General features: G+C 52.0%; 1 protein-coding gene across 5 annotated transcripts; it reads right to left on the minus strand.

Moving 5' to 3' along the window:
• Positions 1–130: 130 nt before the first annotated feature.
• GATA2 (GATA binding protein 2) lies at positions 131–18,280 on the minus strand. 5 transcript variants are annotated; one of them, XM_065075683.1, is made up of 6 exons: positions 18,106–18,280; positions 10,803–11,295; positions 9,492–10,091; positions 6,669–6,847; positions 3,630–3,755; positions 131–2,762 (listed from the first exon to the last, which is right to left on the minus strand). In XM_065075683.1, exons 2-6 carry the CDS (start codon positions 11,029–11,031, stop codon positions 2,463–2,465), a joined length of 1,434 nt encoding a protein of 477 aa, XP_064931755.1. In that variant the 5' UTR covers positions 11,032–11,295; positions 18,106–18,280; the 3' UTR covers positions 131–2,462. The 5 variants fall into 5 exon arrangements, with proteins under 5 accessions (XP_064931755.1, XP_064931754.1, XP_064931756.1 ...); XM_065075682.1 differs by lacking the exon at positions 18,106–18,280 and adding an exon at positions 11,814–12,110; XM_065075684.1 differs by lacking the exon at positions 18,106–18,280 and adding an exon at positions 11,814–12,107 and having other exon boundaries at positions 6,669–6,814.
• Positions 18,281–25,803: the final 7,523 nt, after the last annotated feature.

The raw sequence follows: 25,803 nt of genomic DNA on the forward strand, positions 1-25,803 counted from the left end.
GGTAGGTATTGAAATATCAATAGGCGGCTCTGCATAATGTTTAAGCTAATAATTCTGCTGGCAACAATGATGGTAATTTTTCCTTTCTCCCTATGAAAAGCAGCCGTTGTGACACGAAACTGGGCACAGGTACTTTCACAAAAAAGGTATTTTATTATTTCTTAGCAATATTCACCTTGAAGGAATATGAGGAGAGCATACACTTTTTACAGACAATATATAAACATGTTGTACATAATTAACAATAACTTAGTTCACTAATCCAAAAAATAAGCGAAATAAAAAAATTAAAATAAAAACAGAAAATACTGCAGAATTTTATTTTTTTATGCTGATACAAGTACAAAATAATTTAAATCTCGACTGCCGTTGTCTATGCTGCAGTGACCGACGATATATTGCACTTTGTCAACTGTATCAGTAATCCCTGTGTGCCACCCACATCCCTTCCCGCCCCTGCCCAAATCCTACGGAAATTTGAGTTGGGTACAAATAATGTACAACTGTACCATTGTGAAAGGTAAAAAGTAAAAAAGACCCAATTCTTTAACCTCAGTAGATTAAAAACTCTTATTATTTCTCCCAACCAATTTAACTTCCCGTTTATTTCCACTTCTTTACAAAGTGCAGCTATATGCCTGTGCAGACCAGAGAAAGGAGGAGAGCGGGATTTTCATGGCTGCTTGGTTCTTAATTCATTATCGAATATTGGAATTACACGTTTAGAACAAAAATTAATATACATCCATTTGATTTGTTTCATTGTGTTTTTTCGTTAGAGCGGGACTTTTGCAGTAAAGAGACAATTGGCTTGATCCAAAAACAAATAACATAGAAAAACCCCAACAACAACAACAACAAAAAAGTTAAAAAATAAGAAGCTTGTCACAGAGTTAAGCTTAATGTGGTTTACATTATCAAACCCCTCTGTTCATTGGGGCATTTTCATCAGAAGTATAGCTAAATATGTACATTGTATGTTATACTGGAGCTTGTGTTCACGAGAGGCATCGGATCATAACAATCAATAGAATACACTTCACATTGGTAATAGCTTTGTTTGCGCTCATTTACGTACATTATGGTTTAATAATGGGAGATTTAATTATTTTTTTTTAATTTTTATTTCTTTTTTCGTATAAAATACGCTACGGAAAAGGACCGTTCCCTTTGGAATGATGGCTTTCCCTCGCCTCATCAGCTGTCGCCGCGTCTGGGATCTGACGGATGGGTGAAGCTCAGAAGTGATTGTCTCTCTCTCTTTCCCCCTCTCCAGTGATCTCAACTTCATCTTCCTGCCCTTGGTCCCGTCCACGGGGTCCCGGCCGCTGTGGCCGCACTGCTGCAAGTTTACCCAAGCAGCTCAGCTGCATTTTTAAGCGACAGCTGCAAACACACCACAACAAAAATGCTTCAACCTCCAAAGGCTGCGAGTTGGATGTTTTTATGCCCTGCGATGCAACGTTTTTTTGCTGTGCTCAAGTTAGCTGCGACAGTTTGGTCAACGCGTGTATCTCACCCCTCTCGCCAGCACAGGATTGCCTTCCCAAGAGGTTTGTTTTGCCCCAACATTTTGTCTGATTGGGCTGTTTTGAGAAATAAAGTAGCTGGGGTGGGGGGGAGCTATTTTTTTAAATTAGGGAAAAAAAAAAATGAAGAAATTACATCAAAATAATCACTGTCTTGGGCGCATTAAAATCCTGATTACGACAACAATTTTGCTTTGTTCTGCCCCCTCAAATCTTTTCCCCCTTCCTAGGAGATATTTCAGATTAGCTCCATCTATCTGTCATACCAAGGGGGCTGCTGGATATGCCCCCCCCCCTCCTTGTTTCGAAGGCAGGTTTTCTTACAGGGTATAGCCATTGCAAACAACAGCACAAAAACATGCAATCAGAGGGGTTGCGGCTTTTTGTGGAAAACAAGAGCAAAATAAATATGACTTTGTGTCTGATTTCATGTTTAAAAATTACGTTTTTATAAAGATGTCCTTTTTTTTTTTTTTTTAATCTTTTTTTCCCCATCCCAAACAAAGTCCACGATAGAAATCCAGCATGTCTGGCTTCCAGTGAGCCGATTCCATCCTGGGAAGCTGCTTATATCTCTTTACAATATTCACAGTAATAACAAAGAGAGAAAGGAAAGCCAGTTCCGAGCCTTTTCCTTCAGCTTCTGCCACCTTTTCCTTCCTGCTGGACCATTAAGTATCGAACAGGTGAGTTCTTTTTCCCTTATACCTGAGGGGGCAAAGTGCATTACAGGCACCACTACACGTTTCTGCAGAAGACCGATGGGTCAATTTGCGAGGTTTTTAGGTCCAGCGTTAAGAGTTAAACCACAAGGAGCAAAGATCCCCTTTCGCCATCCCTACATTCTCCTCCTGGCAGAACATTTTCTTACTTGGGTGTCGTCTTAGGCAAAGCCCCGCGTTCTTCACCTCGGGGTGGTTCTCTCGCCGGGTTTTATCCCATGGCCGTGACCATGCTGGACGGGTGCGGGTGTCCGAATGAGATGCTGGAGGATGGGTGGATGGGGGTAGGTGTCGGTAGGATGTGTCCGGAGTGGCTGAACGGTGGCAAATGCCCCATGGGCGCCATGTGGCTGGCGAGGGCAGCGGCGCTGAACGGGGACGATTTCTCCTGCATGCACTTGGACAGTTCCTCAAAACACTCGGAGCCCTTCTTGCTTTTCTTTGATTTGTTGGACATTTTCCTATTCCTGGTCTGAATTCCTTCCTTTTTCATGGTCAGAGGCCTGTTCACCTGCAAGAAATGAGAAAATCAGGCTCATGCAGACAAAATGACCTTATTGTGCAAAAATGAAAATATTTGGACAGCCCCCATGTGTTTTTCCTGGATGGAGACCTTTTTCTGGCCAAAAAAAAAATGGTGTTTCTCTCTGCAGAACTTGTTTATATTGATTTGTTTAACAAAACCACACACACAAAAAAAGCCCTAGACATGAAAAACAAATTGAACTGAATTTGGCAGCTGATGACTCTCTTTCCTGTAGGCTTACCCTCAGTCCTTGTTCATTTCCTAATAGAAGAGATCAAACTAGAAGGCACATGTTGACCCAAATTCAGTCCTTAGACATGAGCAATCTTGTACCAGTAACCTCCGTTACTTAGAATTTAAATAATGTTCCAACATGTCAAGTGATTCCTGGTTAGCATTAATTTCTTAATATATATATATATATGTATATACATATATAAAATAAAACAAAGCCTTAGATATCATTCTTTTTAAACAAAATCAAAGTGAAGATGCCCCATTGGGATTAATTTTTGCATAGAGCCCATTCCAAACGGCCTCTGTGTTTCTGGAGGGAAATAGCACACAAAACATGCTCAGTTAAAAAAAGCCAACAAACAAGTGTGGTGGTTCTATTTTGCCTGATTTGCCCAAGCGTTAGAAGCCAAGCTAATACATTGTAATGTCACTGAACTTAGCATCACTATGCTGACAAAGAATGGCTGTCACTTCCCAGGGGAACCTTAGAGACAGGGGAAGGAATAAAACAACAACCAAAACCCTGAAAGCAATAAAAGCCCAGTGTATACCGTGCAGTTAAGACATCAATCCCAGCCAGGCAAGCAGCGACACACGAGATGAGTAAATACTCACATTGTGCAATTTATAGTAGAGTCCGCAGGCGTTACAAACTGGGTCCCCGTTTGCATTACGTCGCCATAAGGTCGTGGTGGTTGTCTGACAGTTGGCACAACAAGTCCCCGCTCTCCGTGCCGCTGACTAACCAAAAATACAGAAAATTTAAACAAAAAATTAAATGTATTGACAGGAGGAAGGAGATCATGAGAAAGGTCAAGTCGGACTGAATATTTAGGTTGGGTAGAACTAGTTGCTATGATTTTTACAGAGCATGATGGCTGAAGGAAATCTGTCCGTTTTATGTCTTGTGGCCGTTCGGGTTTGGTTTAAATTCAAGTGTTCTCCTATGCGGACGGCAGCTCCAGCCCCACGGCGCACCGTGTGTGCAGGGCACGTAAGGAGAGAAACAATGCATCTCTAACTCCACAAACAAACATTTCAGAGGAGAAAACGACATCTGATTTGGTCAGGTCTTCCCTTTGCAGGATTCTAGGATGCGTCATGAAAAGGCATTTGCCTCCTTTTTAATTCTTGTTTCTTAAATGACCAGCTTCATTTGCGCCAATGTTGGGACTGGGTTTGAAAAGAGGAATGATCCTAAAGAATGTGATTTTTTTTCCCTCTACTCTGGCCCTTTAAAGATGGACACAAAAGAAAACCAACCGCATTACTTAACTGGGTGCAGTATTTATCAGAGCCATCACTGAAAATTCAGTTTCCATTTACAAGTGAAAGGGAGAAAACAAAACCGGCTCCAACTTTCTTTAAATATTTAGCAAACCAAATTTCATGCCTTGCAGCAATGATTCCACTGACCCGTCTGCCGCCTCTGTCCCTGCTCAGTGCCTTGGCTGACAAGCCCTCAAACAACTGTCTTAATAAAGAAAGCACACACCAAAAAATCCACCATCCTTACTTAAACGATTGTTCTGCTGAAACCGAGGTGGGGGGAAAGAAAAATGCCCGAACATTCACCCACCTCCCAAAACAAGAACAGGAAAAGTAGACCAGCAGGCAGCCAGTAATTTCTGGATGGGCCCTTGTCTAGCAGACCCTACAATAATACGTCCTTTGTGCGAGCACGCGATCGTATAAAGCGTTACGGAGGGGCTAAGTACACCCCGTATTTTGGGAAATAATTTTGTATTGGAAAGCTTCAGCCCTGCTTCTGGAAGTGGTCAAAATACAACCCGTTTCTCTGCAATTGGATTAATGCTGAGGACTCCATATTTTCTTTCCTTAAATTAGCAGAGTTTACTTTTTAACGCATATCAGTGGTGGTAATTTCCCCACGGCCTTGCTCCCTGGGTATTTTTGCAATTAAGCCACTGAGAGGCATTGGGGGAAGCAGCAGCAAAGCTCAGAATCTGGGCGAGCAGTCCTGGGGTGGGTTTCCCGGACAAGAGCTTTATTTTATTCCCTGCTCTGCCAGGCGCTGGTGCCGCTCGGACCGAGCTAAAGAGGAGCAGCGGGTTCTGTTCACACTCGCTCCCGATTTACGCCCTGGCCCTCTGTAACTTTCCCAAAGCTGATGGACAGCTCGGCAGCTTAAGGCAAGAATCAGGCCCTGGGAGACTCATATATTCCAGTCTCTTACTCGCCTGTGAGAAGAGGCCAAAGGCAGAAAGAGGGGGTACCCCCTACCGCAAGTACACTCATGCAACCCAAACACAATTAATGCCAGACTTCCAAGCACTGACATTATTAATATGATGGCTTTGCTATTGCATGTCAGATGAACGAGTTCCCAAAGATGGCCAAACAAACTACAGTGGAAAAAAAAGGGGCAATAAACAAAGCTGTAAATCAATTAAAAACAAAACATTAAAACAACTAAACTGCAAGAAAACCTCTCCAGTGCCCCCAAAACCTCTCACGGGGAGCAGAGTGTAAGAGCCTCCTAACACAGGGGAAGGTGGAAACCCATGTTTGCATATTTGAGATGGCTTTAGTGATACTCAGCTCTGCTGCTTAACTCTGTGGCCTGTCCCATTCAGGCTGGAAAGCACTTGAGCCTCAGAGACGATAATGTTTCACTGTTGTCTTAACATTTTTCTATATGTCAGTCACTTTAGAAGGCGAGTCATTAAGAAGCTCGCATAGTTGAAATTCTGACTCACGACAGAAATCTTCTGTATCCCATCCCAGTGTTGGAGCAGTAATGCCAATTTTCTGCTCTCCAAACCTCATTGAAATGTGCCCACGAATAGCTGAAGAGACTTAGGCACCATAAATCACAAAGCTCCAAAAAAATATATTTATTATTCTTAGCATTTTACGCATTATTTGTGGAGTAGAGTGTATTAGAAATTTCAAAACAGCAAGCATGACTGGCAAGGCTTGCCTATAGAAACTCTCTAAAGCTTTTAGAGTCAGGAAACAGATACACAAGGTTTCCTTATCTTTAACGTACAGATATCCGGATAGGAAACTACTACCAGGAGCTTAGAAAGGACATTTTTTTTAAATCACTCAAATGAAAATACAAAGTATAGGTGACTCCATGGAAAAATAATAGGACTTTTTTAAAGAAACAGTAGGGGATTGTCTGGGGAGGGAACCAATATTAATATTGCCAGAGAATATAAGAGCGAAAATTACTTCATGGCTTTTATACAAATAATTATTAAGTAGGGAGCAGTAGCTTTGACTCATCTGATTTGTTTTGCTTTTTGGAGCTGGAACTTTTTTTGTTAGTGCACGGTGGAGGACATTGGCTCTCATAACCCTTTCGCTCCCGGTATGTGCCCAAAAACGTCCCGAGAGGCCAAATAAACGAGGAATTAAATTAAAAGCTGTCAGCCGAGGATGAACGGGGAGACGGACACACGATACCCCGCGTGTATTGCAAGCGGCGGGGAGGCTGGGGATGGAGGGGTCTGTGCCGGGGGGTGCAGGGGATGGGGGGGACCTGCCCCGCAGCGCAGCGGTGACCCCGGTGTGACTGACCCCCCCACGCCGGGGCTGGGCGAGGATGAGACACTTTGACTTGTGCCTGCGTGTGGTCTCTTTGCCTAATTTATCCCCAAAGCAAGGAGAAGCAGAGACACCTACCAGCCTTCGTTTCGGTTTAATGAGAGGTCGGTTTTGACCGTTCATTTTGTGGTAGAGCCCGCAGGCGTTACACAGGTAATGCCCGGTGCCGTCTCTTCTCCAGAGAGGGGTAGCAGTTGCTCCGCAGTTCACACACTCTCTGCCTTCTAAATGGAAACACGAAGAAACCGGATTTCTTTCTTTAAAAACAAATTCACAAAAGCTTTTTGCATTGTCCTTTAGGCATTTTCCAGAAGTCAAAACAGTGTGTTAATTCAAGCACAGTCAGACAGCAGTGACATCTACAGCACATGCAGCAAGGAGCTCAGCGTTCCGCAAACGCCCGGACTCCGGTGAGTTATTTTATGTCATGATCACAAATAGGCAGCTCTCTCTGCAAGGTGAGAAAGAGTGACACTCTTATTGTGTCAGATGGAAGTTGTCGTTTCAATAACGAGAACTCCCTTAATCTGCGCCGGGCACTGCTCCTGTATCTATTGCACTCTGAGGGTTCGATCCTGTGTTCTCCCGCCACAAATACACACACACCAACACACACACCTGCGAACACACAAAATGCTAAAGAGAGAGTCAAAGGAAGGGGCTTTCTAGAATTAAATCTAAGCCAAAAGACCTCCCGCTCTGTGCTTTCTTTTTGTTGCAAATGCTACGGGATGAGAAAATAAAGCCGAGCAGCCTGGGAATGGATACAGAGTGCCAAAGGCTCAATTATGATTTCTGTTCTTAAGGCAGAAAAACGCTGTTAATCCTGATTTTTGAGGAAGTTCGGTTTCAGCAAGCTCTCTGGAAATCACTGCTAAAAACAGGCTTTGAGTTCTTTTCTGTTTCTGTGATTTTACAACAATACAGTTTGGATTTGCTAGGGAGCAGTTTAGCTTATTACTGCTTCATTATTAGTTTTAGTGGCCCAACGTGGGAAACAGGGCGTTGTAGAACGGCTCTGTTAAACGCCAGCAAGTAACTCCTAGATATCTGTTTGTGCCTCAGAAAGCCCTCTGCTAAAAGTTCATTTTCCTCCGATGGTTCGAGGGCAGGTCTGCTTAATATAGAAATCTCTCTTAATATAGTTTATGCAAATCCTACAGTATTTAACTGGAGAGGAAATTCTTTTTTGCTAATAACTGCAGCAGGCCACGTTGAGTTCAGCGGGGCTTGTGTCTCCTTTAATCTAGGGAGTGGGTGGCTTTTAAACAACACAGTCTACAGTGAAAAATGAGGGGAGCTCTGCGGCGCTGCATTTGTAGCTTTTGTCCCTCCTAGGGCAGGAAGCTGCAGGAGTCGCCGTGTCGTGAGTCTTAGTTTTCCTACAAAAACACTGAGTGGTCACGAACTTTCCCCAGTTCCTTGCACAGGGGGGTCCCTTACAGAAAATAAAAATCACCCGTAAAACACAACAAAACAAAAGCTTTGTATTTCCCCATTGAATAAAATCATGGGCAACTCCGGACGTCAATTAAAAAGTGCTTTAGATCCCCTTCACTTCGGAGACCTGGGTCTTGAATCTGTTTCCAAACTCGGGAGGCTCGGGCTGCTAATTGCCTTGACTTACTATTCTCTGTACTACTGAAAAGTACATATACATAATGGCAACTGTATTTAAATAATGGCAGAGGGAGTGTTTTTCCCCTCGGAGGAGCCATTTGAAACAGAGCTGATGAGCTTGTACAATAGCTGATATTTTTGTTGCAAAACTCGTAAGAGATCGCATTTCTAAATTATTGTCTGCTTTAAAAATAAATGCATGCGGTGCATTCATTAGCATAGATGTGCTGTGATAGATAAGAATACACACACAAAAGCATATACAGCCATTTATTTTTCAAGGGCTATCTAAATTCAATCTCAATATACCGTGTTTCATTTCCTTCCCTGGCTGAGGATGTTAAACCAGGAAGGTTGGTAGAATTACACGAATTGCCTTAATTTGTCTGTCTAGCTGTACGACTAGAGTGATTTCAAAATGGCATCAAAACTTCGCCCATCACCAAATTCACCAATTTAGGACCGCGCTTTTACGAAGCAATGCAAGGGGTCGTGAGTACAGAAAGGGTCTGCAGTCAGTCGTTAGGAAACAGAGGTATGTGTAGTTAAGGGAGGAAAAAAAAAGGAGCATTTTCTGGTTAAATTTAGGCTGAAGTTAGTGACGACTGGACACCTTAGGCTTTCACACTGGTATGTAAACTATATTTGAACTTTTGCTCCTGTAAAACGTGAAGGAAATAAGGCCCTCTGCGATGTGCAGCGGCCCGGCCGGGTGAGTTTCACTTTCATCCTGCGCCGGGGCCTTGGTTCGTATTAACGAAGAGCCGGGAAATTATCGAGGGAGAAACACCTATCGCTAGGACGTCTCTGCGTGGAAGCCATGGGGGTTTTTACTGACTTGGGGAGCAGGGTCGGGCTTGAGCCCCTCTAGGTGGCCAAGGGCAGCTTTTTCTCTCCAAGGGAAACTTTTTTTCCTCATGTAAATCCCCTCTTTGTACAGCTCGATCCTGCACCGGTCACCACGTCCCTCGGCCCCATCTGAGTGCCCTGGGGCCGGTGCCCGGCGGATCAGCAGCCGCTATGGATGTGTTGGCACCCACAGCATCCAGGTGCGAGCTCCATCCTCTAGTTTAAAACCCCAGAAAAGCGGGACCAAGCCGTCACTTGCCGCCCTGTCCCCAAGAGAGCTGATACAAGCACCCAGCTCACAGCAGCCTGCATCCTCACCCCCAAAGAGCCAGCAAAGCCAACCACGACACACACGCACCCCCCACCTCAGCCCTTCCACCCCGGGGACGTGGCCGGTGCGCAATGGGGCAGGTCGCGGGGTGCAACACTCACCCGAACAGGATCTGGCCTTGCTTCGTGGCTTGGGGGTGAAGCTGGATGCGGGGCCCCCCAGGAAGCTGCCGGGGTGGAAGAGGCTGCTGCTGTAGTCGTGGGCGGCCGGCACGTAGGAGGGGTAGGTGGGGATGGGGTGGTGGGTAGAGGGCTGAGCCCCCATGCTGGTGAGGCTGCTTCTGAGCGGGCTGGCGCTCTCCATCTTCATCCCCTCCGACAGCGACACTTGGTACTTGATGCTGTCTTTGTCCTCCTGCCGGGCTCCGGCAGAGGATGAAGGGGAGGCAGCGCTGGTGGAGTTGGGGTCCGGAGACACTTCCTTGGGAGGGGTCGGGGGGAAACCAAAGAGGTGGGAGCCAGAGTGCGAGGCCGGAGTGAGCGATGACACGGAGGCGGTGCTGGACGTGCTGCTGCCTGGGTACACCGAGATGGCCCCGGGCGCTCCCGCCGCCGAGGGGTGCAGGGGTGTCTTGGTGAAGGGGTTGACGGTCCAGGGGTTGTGGTGATGGGCAGACAGTGCCGCCTTGCTGCTGTCCAGCCAAGGGATCCCGGGGCTGTGGATAAGATGAGGCCGGCACATTTGACTCCCGGTCAAGCGGGCTGTAGGAACACAAGAGTGGTTGGGATCAGCATGAGGCAGCTCAGCCCGAAGCAGCTCTGGGAAGTCCCCCAGCTTCCCAGTCTGCGGGCAGCCGGAGGGGAGCCGGGCATGGCGAGAGATTTCACAACCCGGGGAAGGGCAGCCAGACTGGCACAGCGGCCCCTTCACCCCGGCACCGCCGAGGGAGATACCAGCCAGCCCCGTAAGAGCGATGGACAGCAGGGGGGAACCCAGCCACCCAGGGCAGGAGCAAAGGCACCCCCATGCCTCCCACCCCACCCCGGGGAATAAAGAGCAAACCCATTTCTGCTCTGTCTTCCGAGCAGCCTTAATGTGCTCTGTCTGGCTTCTCAAAACACCCCTAAAGAAAATCCATCGCCGATTTGAATCGGTTTCTATTTTGCATCCGGGAAGCAGCCGTGTCTGAGAAGTTTTAGCCTGTGCACACACTATTTCCCCTTCCTCTCTCACCTCCCCCCTTTCTTTCCCTCCCCTCCGCCAGTCCTTGGTTATCTCTAGGGTTAAAAATCCACCCGTGCCTCCCTTTCTATCCTGTTTTCTTAGATCTCCTTTCCTCCTGGCTCCGACACACCAAGCGAAACTCTTCGCCTCCATGTAGGACACCCGCGGCCCGAACGAAGGGGCCGGGGAGCAGAGGCGGGTGGGGAAGGGGCCGGGGGTGCAAAGGAGGGCAGCGGGTGCTGATTTACCGTGTGCCTGGCTGTAGGAGACCCTGGCCCGGGCATGGGCAGAATTGGCATAGTAGGGATTGCCCTGGGAATCCAGGTGGTTGAAGAAGACGTCGACTTCATCCGGAGGTAGGAGCTGCGCTGGTTCCATGTAGTTGTGAGCCAGTCCGGGATGGTGGCTCTCGGGGTGCTGCCCGTTGAGCACGGCGTGGTGGGCCATCCAACGAGGCTGGTCGGTGGCCACCTCCATGGCCTCGGGGCTCCCCTCCCACCCGCCCCGGACCAGGAGCGAGCGGCGCTCGGTGGGGGAGGGTGGTGCTGCTTGGGGGGGCGGGTGGTGGCTTTTGGCGCTGCCGGTGGGTCTTGGTAGATAGGGTGGCTTTTCTTAGAGAGAAAACCGCCGGGTGAGCGGGGTGCGCCCTCGGAAGGGTGGGGGAGGCCCCCCAAAGTCAGCGTGTCCCTCTGTCAACAGGCGGGTGGCGGCGGCAGGTCCGGGGAAGCGCCGGGGCAGCACCTGTAGGGAGAGACGGGCGGGTTAGCGGCTCCGCACCCCCGGGTGGGCTGCCCGGCTCCCGACCGGCTTGTTTGCCCTAAAGTCAATGGATGGGGAGGGGGAAGCAGAGCCCCTCCCCCCTTCCAAAAATATCCTCTCCTCTAAAGTCCTGGCCTTGCGCCCCCCCCTGCTCATTGCCCCACAAAATAAACAGAGATCCCATTTCAAACTCTTTACCCAAAAAAAAAAAAAGAGGAAAAAAAGTGGCAAAAAGCTTCCTTTTTCTTTTTTTTCCCCCCACTCTCACTACAAACGTCAACAGGAGTTTTTCCAGCTGGCTTCAAAAGCGGGGTAGAAAAAGGAAGAACGGCCGATCTAATATAGCGTAATTCTAGCAAAAACTCCGACTGACACAAAAGGAGAGGAGAAAAGGGAGGGGAGAGAAGCAGAAGAGGGGGGAGAGAAGGGTGTTTAGCGAAAGCAGGGAGTGCGCCCTGGCAGCGGCGCGGTGCCCCCTCCTCCCCGCGCCCCACACTTACCCGGCGCGGGAGGCAGGGTGCTCCGCGGGTGGGTGCTGATGGATGCCTTGGAGGATGCGAGCGCCGCGAAGAAGGGGAGAAAGGAGGCGGGGGATGGGGGGTGAAGAAAATGGAAAAAAAAATGTGGGGTGGGGGGGGAAGCAAAGCGAGCGCGGGAGGAGGAGAGGAGGCTGGATGGAGGGTGTTACTCAGATGGCAAAGCCGCTGCTCTGGCCGGCTCGGTCCCATCCCCGCGCATCCTATATGAGCGCTGGCGCCAGCTGGCCGCGGCGCCGCAGACGGGCCGGGGCGCGCAGGGCCGGCGGCCGGGCCAGCCAATCCCGCCGCCCCACACCGCCCCCAACCGCACCCCCGGCCCCAAACGGAGCCGGCCCGGGGCGGGGGGGGAGCGCGGCGCAGACCCCCCCCTCCTCCGCCCCTCTGCCCCCGCCCGCAGCATCTTCGCCCGGCAGCGCCGTGGGGGCTTTCCCCGCCCGGGCTCTGCACGCCCCTGCGGGGCGGGGACGGCAAAATAGGGGGGTCCCGCCGGGGTGTGCGGGGGGGGGGAGGTGGGGGAGCGAGGATGGAGTGCGGGAAGGGCTCGGCGATGGGGCCGGGTCCGTCGGGCGCTGCCAGGGGCGCCGCCGGGATGCCCGGGGCTGGGGGATTGGAAATCGGCACCGGGGAGATAAATACATTAAAATCCCCTAAATCAGGCACAGCAGCGCGCAGCCGGGAGCAGGACAAACCCCAGCGTGGTCCTTCCCATCACGGTGGTTTGAAATAACTGGCTGAATAGGGGAAAAAAAAAATAAAGAAGAAATAAATGCGAGGCTTTGCGCCAGCCCCGGGGAGCCGGTACGGCGAGGAGGGCCCGGGCAGCGGGGCCACGCCGGGCGGGCTGCGGGGCAGGGTGGGATCCTGCCCGGCTCCCCGGCCTGCAGCGCTGGGACCTGGCCGGGGATGGGCTTTGCTTGTGGCTGCGGCAGAGCAGGGCCAGGCCCGGGGAGCCCAACCGGGCCGGGGCCGAAGGGCGCTTGGGGACCGGCTGCAGCAGCAACCCCGATTTTAATTCCTTCTCCCAATTTTTTTTTAAACGGTTTTAATGTTTGCAATTAATTGTGTGCTTTGGGCCGGTGAGGAGAGGCACAGCCCGAATCAACAGGCGTTTGCTGCGGAGCTTGTAGCGCGGCGCGAGTCGGGTATGGCCAAGGCCCGGGTTGGTCTCCGCCACACCAGAAAGTACCAAACCTGTCTGTTTTTGGGGCGGAAAAGAATAATAATGGGAAAGTCACAATCAACCCCCCAGAGCGCGGCCGGGCGCTGCTGCAGATCTCGTTTCCCTGGCGCTCCCCTCCCATTCCTCAGCCGCTGCTTTCGGGGGAAAACGGAAACGCTCGTAGCAGCCCCTCAAACCTCCCGAGCAGGGATGCAGGACGAGCAAACCGTCCCCCGCCCGGGGAGCGGGGCAGGGGGTGGCAGAGAACGGCCCCTTCGCCCGCCGGGCAGCGGCCGCGGTTCCGGCCCGACGGCGCGGCCGGGACGAAGGGCGCGGGAGCCGGTCGGTGCCGTGCGGGCTGTGCCGGGCTCTGGGGGGGGTGATGCTGGCGCGGGGCGACCCTGAGGATGCTGCTGCCGCTGCTGCCCCCTCCGCCGCCCCGCTCGGCGCTGCCCCCAGGGCCGCCCCCGCGGCGGGCAGCGCGGGGGGCTGGGAGCCGGAGCGGCCTCCCCCGGCCCGGCCGCCCCAGTCACTACGACGCCGGGGCTCTGACGTCACACGCCACTGCCAAATTCGCCAGGAAATGAACCTTTTTTTAAAAAAAATAATAACAATAATAATAATAATAATGACGGTAATAATAATAAAACTCCCTTTCCTCGCCGCGGAGCCCGTCTGGCCGAAGCGACACGGGGCTCCCTCCCTAACTGTTCCTCCACTACTACCCGTTGTACCCCACAAACGTGCCCCCAGAGGACCCCCAACGCAGCAGCTCCACGGGAGGACCCACAGCGCAGCCCGGGGGGGGCGGGGAAGTGGGGGCCGGGATGGGGCCGCCGGAGGCTGGGGCAGGGGGAGCCGGCATTGCTCTCCCCCTCCCTGCATCCTTTCCTCCTGCACCCCAAGCTCTGGTTGGCAACCCGCCCCCCCGCCCCTGTCCTCGGGGCTGCGCGGCGGCGCCCGGAGCGCGGCGCCCCTCGGCCCCTCCTGCCGCCGGGGGGTCGCAAGCGGAGGCCCGGAGGCAGCTCCTCCGTCGGCTGCCGGGCGCGGAAGGGGCGGTGGAGGCGGCTTCTCCTGGGACGGGCTGGGTGGCCCGGGCAGGCCGGGAACAGGCGTTGGGCCGGGCTTGGTGGGAGAGGGGCCGGGGCCGGGGAGGGCAAGTGTCCCCCGCGCTGCGGAGCTGCGTGCCCGCGGCGGAGCGTACGCGGGCGCCTTAGGCCGGAGGTGCCAGGGAGGAAAGGGAATCAAAACAAAATGGAAAAAAAAAAAAGAAACAAAAAAAGTTAAAAAGCAGAGAACCGAGCAAGCTTTCTGAAAATCCGGCTTCTCTCTCCGCGCCTGAAGCGATTTGCTTTCGACATGTACCAAAACCAGCACCAAAGGCACACAAATAACGTCCCAAAACGGATTTTTTTGTTCTTATATTTTTGAAAGAAGGGAAAATATAAAATAAACGCAGGCGTTTGCAGGTAGGTTCCCAGCGCCTCGCTCTACCCGCAGCCCCGAGCTGCCGGCCCAGAGCGCACCGTGCCCGGAGGGTCCGACCCCAGCCGGGATCGCCCCGGCCCCGCCGGCTCCGGCTCCCGCGCGGCGGCGAAACCCAGCGCCTCGCTACGCCCTTATTAATTGATATGGATGTTTTAATTATTGCCCGCCTGCCATCAGCACGGAGCCGCGATTTTTTTTTCTCTTTTTTTTTTTGGTGGTGGGGGGGGAAGCGGGGTGGGCTGTTTGTTTTAGGCAGGTGATAAAATCGCAGTTAACGAGCTGATAATTCGTTCGTGTTTGTTTTAAAAGACAAATTGTAAAGATTAATCAGGCGGCTTGATTTATGGCGAGGCAGACCCCGGCGCTGCCCGGCCGGGGCTCCCTGAAGCCCCCGTCTCGGGTTACCCGGGGGCCGGCAGGCGAAACAAAACAAAAGGGGGCAAACGGGCAGCGGCGGCGGCTCCGGCCGCGCTGTCTTGTGCCGGGCTCCCGCCCCCCACCTCGGCAGAGGGTCCGGCTGCCCCCTCCCCAGTCCGCCGGGATGCTGGCACTGCGGCCGGCGCCTGTTCGCACCCGAATCCTGCGGTTTGCACCCCTCCTCCCTTTGCAAAATAAATTACCCCTCCAGCAGGGATGAACGATTTCTGTTGAGGGAAGCGGTTTAATTCCCGTGGCTGAGCTGGGGGGGATTTTCTAGAGAGCCGGCTCACAAGATTTTACTTTTTATTTTCCCTCCACCGTGTCCCGTCCCTGCTGCCCGCGTTTGGCGAGCGGCTCTCCACCGCTAAATGCCCCGGCGGCACGGCTGGGGTTTTTAATTGAATTAATTCATCCATCGGGAACAGCAGCAGCCTGCGCTGGCTGCTGGAGGCGAGCGGCTTAGCTCCGCTCCGCAGCCGCTGCGCACGGCTGGTTAAACAGCTCTCCCCTCAATTTTCTGCCAAAACTCCGGGGAGAGGGTCTGCCCGGGCCCGGGATCGTCCTGCTCCTCACCCCGCTCCTTGCAAATCTCCTTATTTTCTCCTTTCTTTCTCCCCCCCTTTTTATTTTTTCTCAATTTTTTTCCGACACAACGTGCTCCGTTTTATTAACTTTATTTTGTTATTGCCATTACAATATTTTTCTTTTTTTCTTCTTTTTTAATAAGGGAGCTTTCCCAGATCTGGGAGCACAACTGGTTATTTTGATTTGATTGACAAGTGATGTCATATCGTTAAGGGAGAGGGGAGACGACAACATGTTTTAGCAACAGTTAGTAACGCTATGTGATGGAGTTGACACCTATGCCCGGGCAGAGGCGAAGGCAGAAAACAAATACCACCGGCCGTGCACACAGACCATTTATTTACACACCCGGAGTGGGGTTTCTATCCCTCCCGGTGAACGGAGACCCGGGGTGCAGCATCTTCCCCCGTTTCCCACCGCCTTTCCTCCGAACTACAACCCGCGGCGGCCGCAAGCAGGGAAGGCAGGAAAAGCTTCGTGAAAACACAGTGAAAGAGGGAGAGAAGCGCTCGGTCTCGGTACCCACGGGCGGTTTGCGAGCCCCGGGATGGGCCGGGGAAGGTGGGGGGGGCGCTGGGAGGGCCGCTATGGGCTGGACCGCCCCGACCCCCCCGCCCCGGCAGGTAGAGGAGCAGCCGGCCGCAGGTAGGAGCCCCTCGCCCCCTGGTCTGCCCGCACTGGCAAAACACCCCCTCCCCGGGTTTATTATTCCTCTGGGAGTGATTTTTTTTTGGAGAGGGGAGGTTCTCGCTTTCTGCCTTTTTAATTTATTATTTTTCGGCGTTTTCCTCCCTCTAGTCTGGGCTGCTTTGCTTTTCTTCTTCCCCCGGCCCTCCCGCCCTGCGTTACTAGCGCGTATTAATGGCTGCTAATAGGGTTATAAAATGACACAGTTACCTCTTAACCACAAGACCCTGTTTAAGCTGCATTTAAAAAGAAAAAGAAAGAGACGACTCAGGGAATAAATCACGGAAGACTTAAATCTTTCTTGTGTTTTGGCTGTTTTGGTTTTGGTTGTTTTCTTTTGTTGTTGTTGTGGGTTTTTTTTTTTTTTTGTAAATACTGTAGAAACTTCCTCGCTATCTCCCCATCCCGCAGCCGATTTCTGCGGGGCATTTCCCCGCCGTGGGAACTCTCGGTCCCAGCTTCCCTTCCGCCCTCACCTGCGCTTTGTCCGCAATTTACCCGGTGCCCCCGCAGCCCCCCGGCTCGCTCGACTGCAAATAAGGGGGAGGAAAAGCCCCGGAGTGACCCCAACCTACCCACAAAAAACGCCTTTTGTGCAAGTTCCCTAAGAAAAACGCGTGGGGTGGATGCACACGCACAGCTTTGTCCGGAAAAAGGTATCAATATTTTTTTTCAGGCGCTATCAGGAAAGATTTCGTTCGCAGGAGCTGGCTGGATCGTTATTATTATTATTATTATTATTATTATTATTATTATTATTATTATTATTATTATTATTATTGCTAGGTTACTAGGTTACTTCGGGTGCAGCTGTTGCAGGAGGGAGCAAAGAGGCCGATCCCGCAGGTTTGATTTGTTTCTCCACAAGCAAAACTTCAATGGGGAGGGACCGAGTCACCGGGGAGGGACCGAGCAGGGACCCGCGCTTGTCGCACGCCCGGCACCGGCACCGCCCGCGGGGCTTAAACCAGGCCGGGGTTATAAAGATGCTCCGGGGGAGAACAATCCCCGCGACCAAAACCCGCACCCCCCTTAGTGAAATCGCTTTTCTTATTGAAATAGCCTCAAATCCAGGCATGCTCCTCTCCTTGCTGCCTTTTTTTTTTTTTCCCCTTGCCTTCCAGCCTCTGCACCCCAAAGCAAAAGGCGGATAAAGAGGGGAACTTTGCACGTACAACAACAAAAAATAAAAAGAGAGAGGGGGGTGAAAGAGCCCGCGGAGAGGAGCGGCCCGGTCCCCGATGTGCCTGGGTAATTTTAAATCATGCAAAGCCCCGTAAAGCTGCTGCACGGGACTGGGACGGGAGGACTCCCCGGCAGGCAGGTGCAGGGGGAGCGGGGCCGGGCCCCGCCGGCTTTCCGGGGCACAACAAACCCTCGCAGCTTTTTTTTAATGCCCAAATCTGCCAACAATGGGAGCGAGGAGATAGGATGTGGCTGCGGGGAGGGGGCGCGGGGCTCTGCACACCCTGTCTCCGGGAAGTGTCTGCCTGGTCGCCCTGGGTGAAATGCAACTTTCCAAGATGGAGATTTAAATAATTACCCCGGTGACAATAGCGGGGGGGAATATAAAAAAGCAGCACTCAAACCCAAACGCGGCCCGGCGGCCCCGCTCCCCGCAGGGTGCCGGTGCGGAGAGCGCACCGGGTACTCTCCGGTCAGAGCCCCCGCGGTACCTCCGCTCAGCACAACCCCGGCCGGGCGGGAGGAGGCGGCGCGGGGGGGTCCGGGCTTGCCGGGAGCATTTTTTGGTTCTTTATAAAAACCTTCCAGCTTGTCCCCAAGGAAAACCGCCCCGAGCGGTGCCCTCCAGCAGCGGGACCCGCACCCCGGTGCGCTGCGGTGGCGGAGCCGTCGTGACGGTGCCGCAGCAGCCCCCGGGCCGCGCAGAGCCTCGCAGCCGCATGCCCTTACCTTGCCTTTCGCCCGTTCCTCGTTTTTCTTTCAGTTTTTCGCCCGATGTCTGGAAAGAGTCGGTTCTCCTCCTAAGGCCGTTCCGCGGGCTGGGGAGGGGGCACCGGAGCCTCCCCCGCCTGCCTGCGCCGGGAGCTGCGGCTCTGTGCGGGCGGTGGGTGCGCGGAGCCCGGCGGAGGGGGCGGCCCGGGGTGCGCGCCGCTTAAAACTGGCAGCAGTTTTCGAGCTGAGCCCTTTTTTTTTTCCCTCCCTTCCCTCCTTCCCCCCTTTCCTCCCTCCCTCTCTTCTCCTCTCTCCCTTCTTTCCCTCCCCTTCTCTCTCTCACTCTCCCGCATTCAAGGATGGCACAGCGAGCCACTGTGTATTTATGTACATAATAAGGCAGCTCGTCCCCTCCACTTCATTTGCATCATTACAATATCTGTACAAGCACATCACATTGTCTGTTGCTTGCACCTTTTGTTACGGTTGCTGTCACAGTCTACGCGACTTGACTTTCATATTTTAAATGAATTGATATTATACCAACAACACACACAGTCACATCCCAGGCGCTGGGAAAGCCGCGGTCCCAACCCCTCCCGAGCCGTTCGCTTCTTCCACCGGATCCCAAGGAAGGTGGGGCGGGAGGATCCGCTTTGTAGCATCAATTATTCGTATCATTTTGTTGCTATTCGTATTAATTTTGTTTCCACTTCCTAGTGAAGGAAATGTTTTGGGGTTTGGGATTTTTTTTTTTTTTTTTTTTTTGTATAATCTCGTGTTTCTTCTCCCCCTCTCCCTTCACCAAACTCGGTCTTTTATGCTGTGCACCTGCACGTAACAGAGGCAGCGGTGAAGCTGGAAGAGGCACAAGCAGATATTACGCCACGACTCGTTGTTATAGCTAGGAAAGAAGCGGTAATTTACGTATCTCGTAGAGCACTAGGAAAATTCAGCCAGAACGAATGTTTTCGGAATTGTTTGCGTGCCCAAGCCGCAGCTGGGCAATCCTCACCTGCTGGGTGTGTGCGGGGCTTTGGGGGGGGATCCCCTCGCCAAGCGCCCTGGATGGGGTGGTGGGCGCCGGGGGGGCCGCACCGAGATTCTCCTTGGGGGGCAGGTGAGAACCCCCACCCGGGGCTGCGAGAAAACCATATTAATGGAGAGACAAAGGCCGGACCGTCCCGGGGCGGGGGGGTTGGCCCTGCGGGAACGAAATACGGTGCAGGAAGGGATGGAGAAAAGTTTCGCGGGAGAGGAATTATCATCATAATGGAGGTAAAAATGTGAGCAGAGGAAAGGGAGGGGGGAATCCTATTCTGCTGGCATTTTCTGTCTGTCTTTGTGATATGGTTCGGGGGAAAAAGGGTCCTTGATATGCGGTAGATAATTCTTATCAGCCCCACGCAGCCCATTTCCAAAGTAAGTGTTTTAATTACTCCTCCTGTATTACCCTTCATCCTCTGAGAGGAGATACATCGCCGGATTTATGCAGGGGGAAGAAAATACAAAAGAATGCGGTATTAAAATATATACATATATCTATCCCACTCTTTTTTCCCTTGTGCCTAGGAAGAGGGAGACGCTGTCGCCAGCCGCGCCCTGGGATCGCCCCTGCACGGAACGACTCTCAACCGAGGGACCGTCGCTCAGGCAGAAAAACTATGGGAAAAGCGGGGTTTGAAGCCTGCAGATTTTTTCCCAAGCGGGGACAGATGGGGGTGTCGGAGCCGGGGGCTCGGGGGGGGGTGAGATCGGCGGAGGCTCAGGGCTGCGCACCACGGCTGTCCCGCACTGTCCCGGGGCCACCCCCCAGGTGCCACGGAGGCATTTGGGGCCAGGGGAGTGGAGGGGTTCGATTTTCCCCTCATGCCTCTGGAGGAGAAGGATGTTTTCTTCTGCCGTTTAGCTTTCGTACTAAAGATGTCATCTGAAAGTCTGGAAAGAAAGGGGGAACCGTGCTCTGCTCTCTTCCACGGTAACAACCATATTCTGCATATTGAAAAATATGATAGACAGTGGAGAAGGTGTTGTTTTTTTTTTTTCTTTAAAAAAAGTAGAACCAACCTTTTCAATATTGATTCAACAAAAAAGAGAGGGAGAGAATTTAAAAAGAGAAGAAGCAGCACCAGCAGCAGGGAGAATATAGGCTCAGCAACTCTCCAGGTTCGCTTCCTTATTATTACTATCCAGGGGTAATTTTTCATCTCTGCTAGCTAATCTTTGTTCCTTGTGAAGATAATGAATAGCCCAATCCTTATCTCCTGGGCTCCTGGAGGCTGCTGGAGAATGGGGTTGAACAGGGTTGAAAATTGGTTCCAAAGTGCTGCTGAATAAATGGTGTTCCTTATCTCTCGCTTCCAGATTATCGGAACCCTTTCAAAACTCACACAACAAATACAGCCACCGCATCTAATGCATCATTTACCAGAGCAGATCTCCGCGTTTGATCGGCAGATAGGCAAAATCTATGTATTCCTTGCTTTACTTAGTATGCATGGACGCGGGGCTGCTGTGCATGCGGGGTGCCCCCGGCCGGGCCTGGGACACCCCCGAGGCTCTCAGCACATGCAGGTTTTTGCTGTGGACTCTGTGGAGTGAGGACAGTGTCCCCTGCCTGTCACCAAGCCGGGTGGGACAGCAACCCACCTTGCAAAGTGCTGCCACACGGAGCACTTGGAATTTTGGGGTTGCTCCACTGGGGAGCTGGTGCCTTTGCAGGGAGAAGGGAAGAGGTGTAAGCGTCGTCCTGGGCACCCACTCACATTTGCGCTCATTCCTGCACCCAGGAGCAGTCACTATTCAAGGGGTGCTGTGACCTGGCTGTGGAGCAGCACCCCAACACCCCCCCAGAAAGGCACTTTAAGGCTCAGCTGTGCCCTAGTCCTGCTCCAGCCCTCAGTGGTCTCAGGGCCCAGTCTGTTAAAATCTCCTGGTGTCCCCCTTATCTTGTCCCCCCAAATCCCAGCAGCCGGTTTCCTGCCCTCCCCATCGGTGCTGGGTCATCTCCCCACACCCCAGCCACACGGCAGCCCAGGTGATCCTGGGGGGAGAAAAGGAAACAAACCCCACAGAAAAGGAGTCCTTTGCTCCTGGAGTTGGTGTGAAGTCTGTTCCTTCCAGCTCAGGGCAGTTGCAGCCTCTTCCTTTCTTCCTTTCTTCCTTTCTTCCTTTCTTCCTTTCTTCCTTTCTTCCTTTCTTCCTTTCTTCCTTTTTCTTCCTTTCTTCCTTTTTTTTTTTCTCTCTCTTTCTTCTGCTTTCTCTCTTTTTCTATTTCCACCAGATTTTCTTCTTTCTTATTCTGCATATTATTTCTTTTTTAACAGTAAATATCTCCCAGCCTGTCTGTGCAGTCCCCAGCTCCAGAGCAGGAGATTCCCCAGCCTTGAGCTGCGGACAGATGTCCCCTCAGCTGTCACCCACTCTTTCTTTACCCAGCGGTGTCTGAGCCAGTGCCCAGATACCAAACAAGGTGACATTTTATTTTGCACCACCACAGCACACCCCTGCATCCCCAGTGCTGCCCTGGGCCCCCAGCCCAGGGGGCAGCAGGTTCTGTGGTGGGGACAGGACATCCACAGGGTCCCCTTTGCGTGACCAGCAAAGCTCATCCCTCCGCTACCTGGAAAAGGAGAGGAACTTCCATGGGAAGTTGCGGAGAAGCAGCAGCCCCAGCCTGTGCCCAAGAGTTTTGCAAATGTTCAACTTGTACTAATTTTTTTATGGCTGTATTCACAGTTGTTCCCTGTAAAAAATGGACCTGTGTTAGTTTATTAATAACCTAAACATTACGTATTAAAGACCTATGAGTGACACAAGATGACAAAAAGCTGTATTTTTCCAATATACACAAGCACACATTTAATAACCTTCTATTGCATCTCAGCTAGGCCTTCTCTCTGATGGTTCCCATGGCAACTGAGATAAAAAAGCAGCCATTTTCCATATCTCTATGAAAGTCTATTATATTGCAGGATTAGTTCATCTTCTGCTAAGGTCAAACACAAAGTCATACAACCTGAAATATTTAGAATCCATGTACATTCATTTTTTTATATGCCCTTTCATTTTCCACAAAAGACTGGGCTCCTCGGAGGTTTTATTCCCCAGAAAATGCTAAGCAAAGCAATAAAAAAATCATGATTAGCAGCTGATGAAAAGTTCAATTGTTTTGGGTTTTTTTTCTCTCTCTCTTTTTTTTTTTTTTCCCCTTTAGAGGAAAAAAAAGGAGCCACTATTGTTGGGCAGATAGTGCCTTCCCCATTTATCTCTATCAGCGGCCGCGATCGCAGCCGATACCCGCCGCCTAATTGGGCTGGGGAGCAATTTGCGGGCGGACGGCGTCACCTTCTGGTTGAGCCGGGTGCGACAGCGGCGGTGCCGGGGGGCTGGAGCTGCCCCCCCCTCCCTGAGCATCCCCCAGCCCGGCCGGGGAACGAGCAGGAGCCGGGGGGGGGTTCTCCCGGGGGGGTCCCCCATGGGAGGGACCCCGGGGATGAGCAGCTTTGGGACGGCACCGCTCAACTTGGCGCCGCTTCTTCAAAATGAATCCAATCCCGCTGCGGGCTTGCAAACGTGTGAAGTGTGTCTCTGCCTATTCCTGCCGCTATTCGTTGTATTTATTTTGATGTTTTTATTTATTCGTGTGTTCTGATGAGGTGCTCAAAGCCTTTCGCCTGCAAGTTCCAGCTATCGCACACACACACTTGGAAATATTGTGTTACGCGTGTCTGGGGTGTTCCCGTGAGCATCGATCTCCAGCGTGGTGTGCAGAGGGAAAGCAAAGTCACTTCTTTTTTTATGAAGGAGTTGGCAACGTAATTCAGCTGGGTCTTGGTGACACCTAGAAATGCAATAAAATAAGGCCTGGGCAGCCTTCAGACAGTTCAAATGGTGACAAACGTGTTATTGCCCACGACACGAAGAACTATGGCTCACTCTTTTTCCAAGGTCACTCCTGAAAACCTGGAAGATCCGAGGAGAGAATCTGTACATGTGGCTGTCCACACTTGCGGCTTTGTTCACGGGTACCTCCTGCAATGTGACATTTATTCTAACCCCTTTAAATGTGGAAAAATAGGAGCTCTGGAAATACATACAGAAGGGGAGAAGCTTGTGAATGGCGGAAGGATTGAAGATTAATTTTTTTCTTTCTTTTCCTCATCTCTCCATCCCCCGGGGGACCCTCCATCCCCAACCCTGACCCTCCACCCAGCCTGGGTGACCTGGGTGACATAGGACACACGCCCGTGTGGAGTTGCCAGAGGTCAACGTGTACCCAAAGGTGTTTTTAAGAAGCTGTTTGCAGGCAGGTGTTGCGCAGGAGTGACCAGAGCCGTGCCCACCTCCCAAAAACAAGTAGCAGCCCCTACTCTGGGCAGCACACCTGGGAGGGGGGATGCCAGGGCGGCTTCCCCACCTGGGGACCCGCTCACCTGGGGCACCTGATCACCCATAAAAGCCCACACCTGCTCCTTCCCCTCCCTTTGGCCTCTGCTTCCTTCTGCTCCTTTTGGCAGAGGGCTGCATTTTTAGGACTAATGCAAAGCTACTTTAAAGTCTTGGATTCTGGGATTTTGAGGTCTCATCTCTCTTTGTTTTGTTTTGCTTTTTTTAAAAAGTGGCTACATTTCTAGTCTCAGGGTCTGTACAAAAGAGAAGAACCCTACAAGTGTACCCTGAGTGGGAAGTTTGAAGGAGGAGTTCAGCTCATCACCAAATGTAGGTAGATTTCTTTTTTAAATCTTGTGGTTTCTTTTCTTCCCCCCTTCACCCTCACCATCCCATGCAGCAGCTGGTGCCGTGTTTGCCCATCTGGGGTCTACAGCCTTGAGGAAGCCTCTAGGAATCTGAGAGTAACTGTGTCATCTAGCTAAAAAGGGGTGTTCCACTGCTTGCAGTGCTCGCACCCTCTTCTCAAGGTGCTGGTTTTGGGCTCCTCTCGTAGCTCAGGCTTTTCTGGTGAAAATTGTTGCTGGGGATCAGTCAAGGCTGAGGTGCCCTGATGCTGTGGGTGCTATTGGGGGCTGTGATGGAGTTCACTGCCAGGGTCTCTGTCCCCCAGCAACTGGGGATGTTTGTGTGCTGGTGCCTTGTCGAGGCTGCCAGGAACGTTGGGGAGCTGCACTGGGTGCTGTGCTGAGCACCCATCAAACCCAGCACAGAGCAAAAATGGTGGAGAAAAGGTGCCCTTTGCGCTGCAAATATTTAGATAGTTTCTAGTGGCTGGGTGCTGCTGGGGGAAGCCTGGAGGCAGGTGGGGCGGCACTCGTGTGGCTTTTGGCAGGAGCAGGGTGGTCACTTGTGCCTGGGAGGATGGCGCTGGTTGCCCCCTGGGGTGGGGGAGCTGGCGGTGCCACCGAGGGGTGCTCTCTGCTCCCCCTCCCCGACGAGCTCTGCGCCGTGTGGTTTGGGATTCAGGGCAGTGGTGAAATGCCCCAGTTTGGCCCCTGGTTGTTTTTCTGTCTCTGGGTGACATCTGGTGCTTTGCTGCGAGTTCCCAGAAAGAGGCCCTGATGGAGGATGTGGGGTAGGAAGAAAGGAGCTGACCTTGCTATTAAAAGGCAACAGAAATGGGAATGTTTTGGGCTGTTTCTAGCAGACGTCTCTGGGAAGAAAATCTCCTTGCTCTGATATATCAGGCCCTCATGGGCAGCTTTCCTCAGTTAATTGTTCATTTACCACAGCGCCGGAGATGCTTAATTTATCCTTGCCCCCATTGATGTGTCTGAAAAGATTTTGTGGGGTTTAAGAAAGACTTAAGTCCTCTTGTTCCCTCATGACTTCATATATTTCTGGTCTTATAGTGATGCCAACAAACCTGATGCTCTCAGATGAAAGATGCTCATCTCGAGTGGGAAGAGCATGGGGCCAGATTCTGCTCTGAGGCTGGAGCAATCCTGTTGAATCCAGCCCAGCATTCCCAGCAGCACCTCTTGAGAGAGTGAATCTCTTGCAGATCTCTGATCCCTGTGTTGAGCAGGGTCCCACGGAGGAAGGAAACCTCACCATCCCGTGCTCCTTGTGACGTGGGAGAAGTGGAGTAATTATCAAGATTAGCATGAAAAAACTTTGCTTACATCTTGAGATGAAGGAATGTTTTAAACCCTCTTGGCTTCTCAGCTGAGATCAAATGTGGCATCGGTTTAGCACCCATATCTTTTATCTGGGGAGTGGCAAAACTAACCTTTCGTGATGCAGGGTGCAAACTTGATTTAGAAGGGCTCTCCTTCAATTTTTGTTCTCCCCTGTGTTGTGCAGTCCGGCCAGATGATACCATGGGGAGCAGGGGCTGCTTTTCCTGCCTGGAAGGGGAGGAGGAGGAAGATGAGGAAGGCTGTGTTGGACATTTAGAGAATGGAGAGAGCGCAGCATGTGAAATGTGGCTGGGGGTGGACCTGCGTGCTTGAGGACAGTGTGGGCACGGTGACAGCAGGCAGCCCTGGCGATTGAGATGTACGGGTAGTCCCTGCCGGCCGCGGAGCGATCGGCTCCCCTGGTTCCGTCTCCTCCGAGCTGTTGTCTTGCTGACAGCCTGTCTCAAAAACACAAATATTATATCTGCTGCAAAGGCATAAATCGTCCCTGTGCCCTTTACCTGTGCCCCAGCTTTCCTCCTGCGCCACATGCTGCTTCTCCTGCCTTGTCCTGGGACATGTGGGGCTGGGAGGTGGTGACAGCCCGTGTCACCCAGCGCGGGGGGCAGCGGGGCCTTGG

Source organism: Columba livia, chromosome 10 (assembly GCF_036013475.1).
Source record: "Columba livia isolate bColLiv1 breed racing homer chromosome 10, bColLiv1.pat.W.v2, whole genome shotgun sequence".
Classification (NCBI taxonomy): Eukaryota; Metazoa; Chordata; class Aves; order Columbiformes; family Columbidae; genus Columba; species Columba livia.

Coding starts and splice junctions, on each gene's coding strand:
- GATA2 (XM_065075683.1), bottom strand. CDS start 11,031: ATGGAGGTGGCCACCGACCAGCCTCGTTGGATGGCCCACCACGCCGTG. Junction 10,092..10,802: donor CTCCTACAGCCAGGCACACG/GTAAATCAGCAC, acceptor GTGTTCCTACAG/CCCGCTTGACCGGGAGTCAA. Junction 3,756..6,668: donor TTAAACCGAAACGAAGGCTG/GTAGGTGTCTCT, acceptor ATTTTTGGTTAG/TCAGCGGCACGGAGAGCGGG.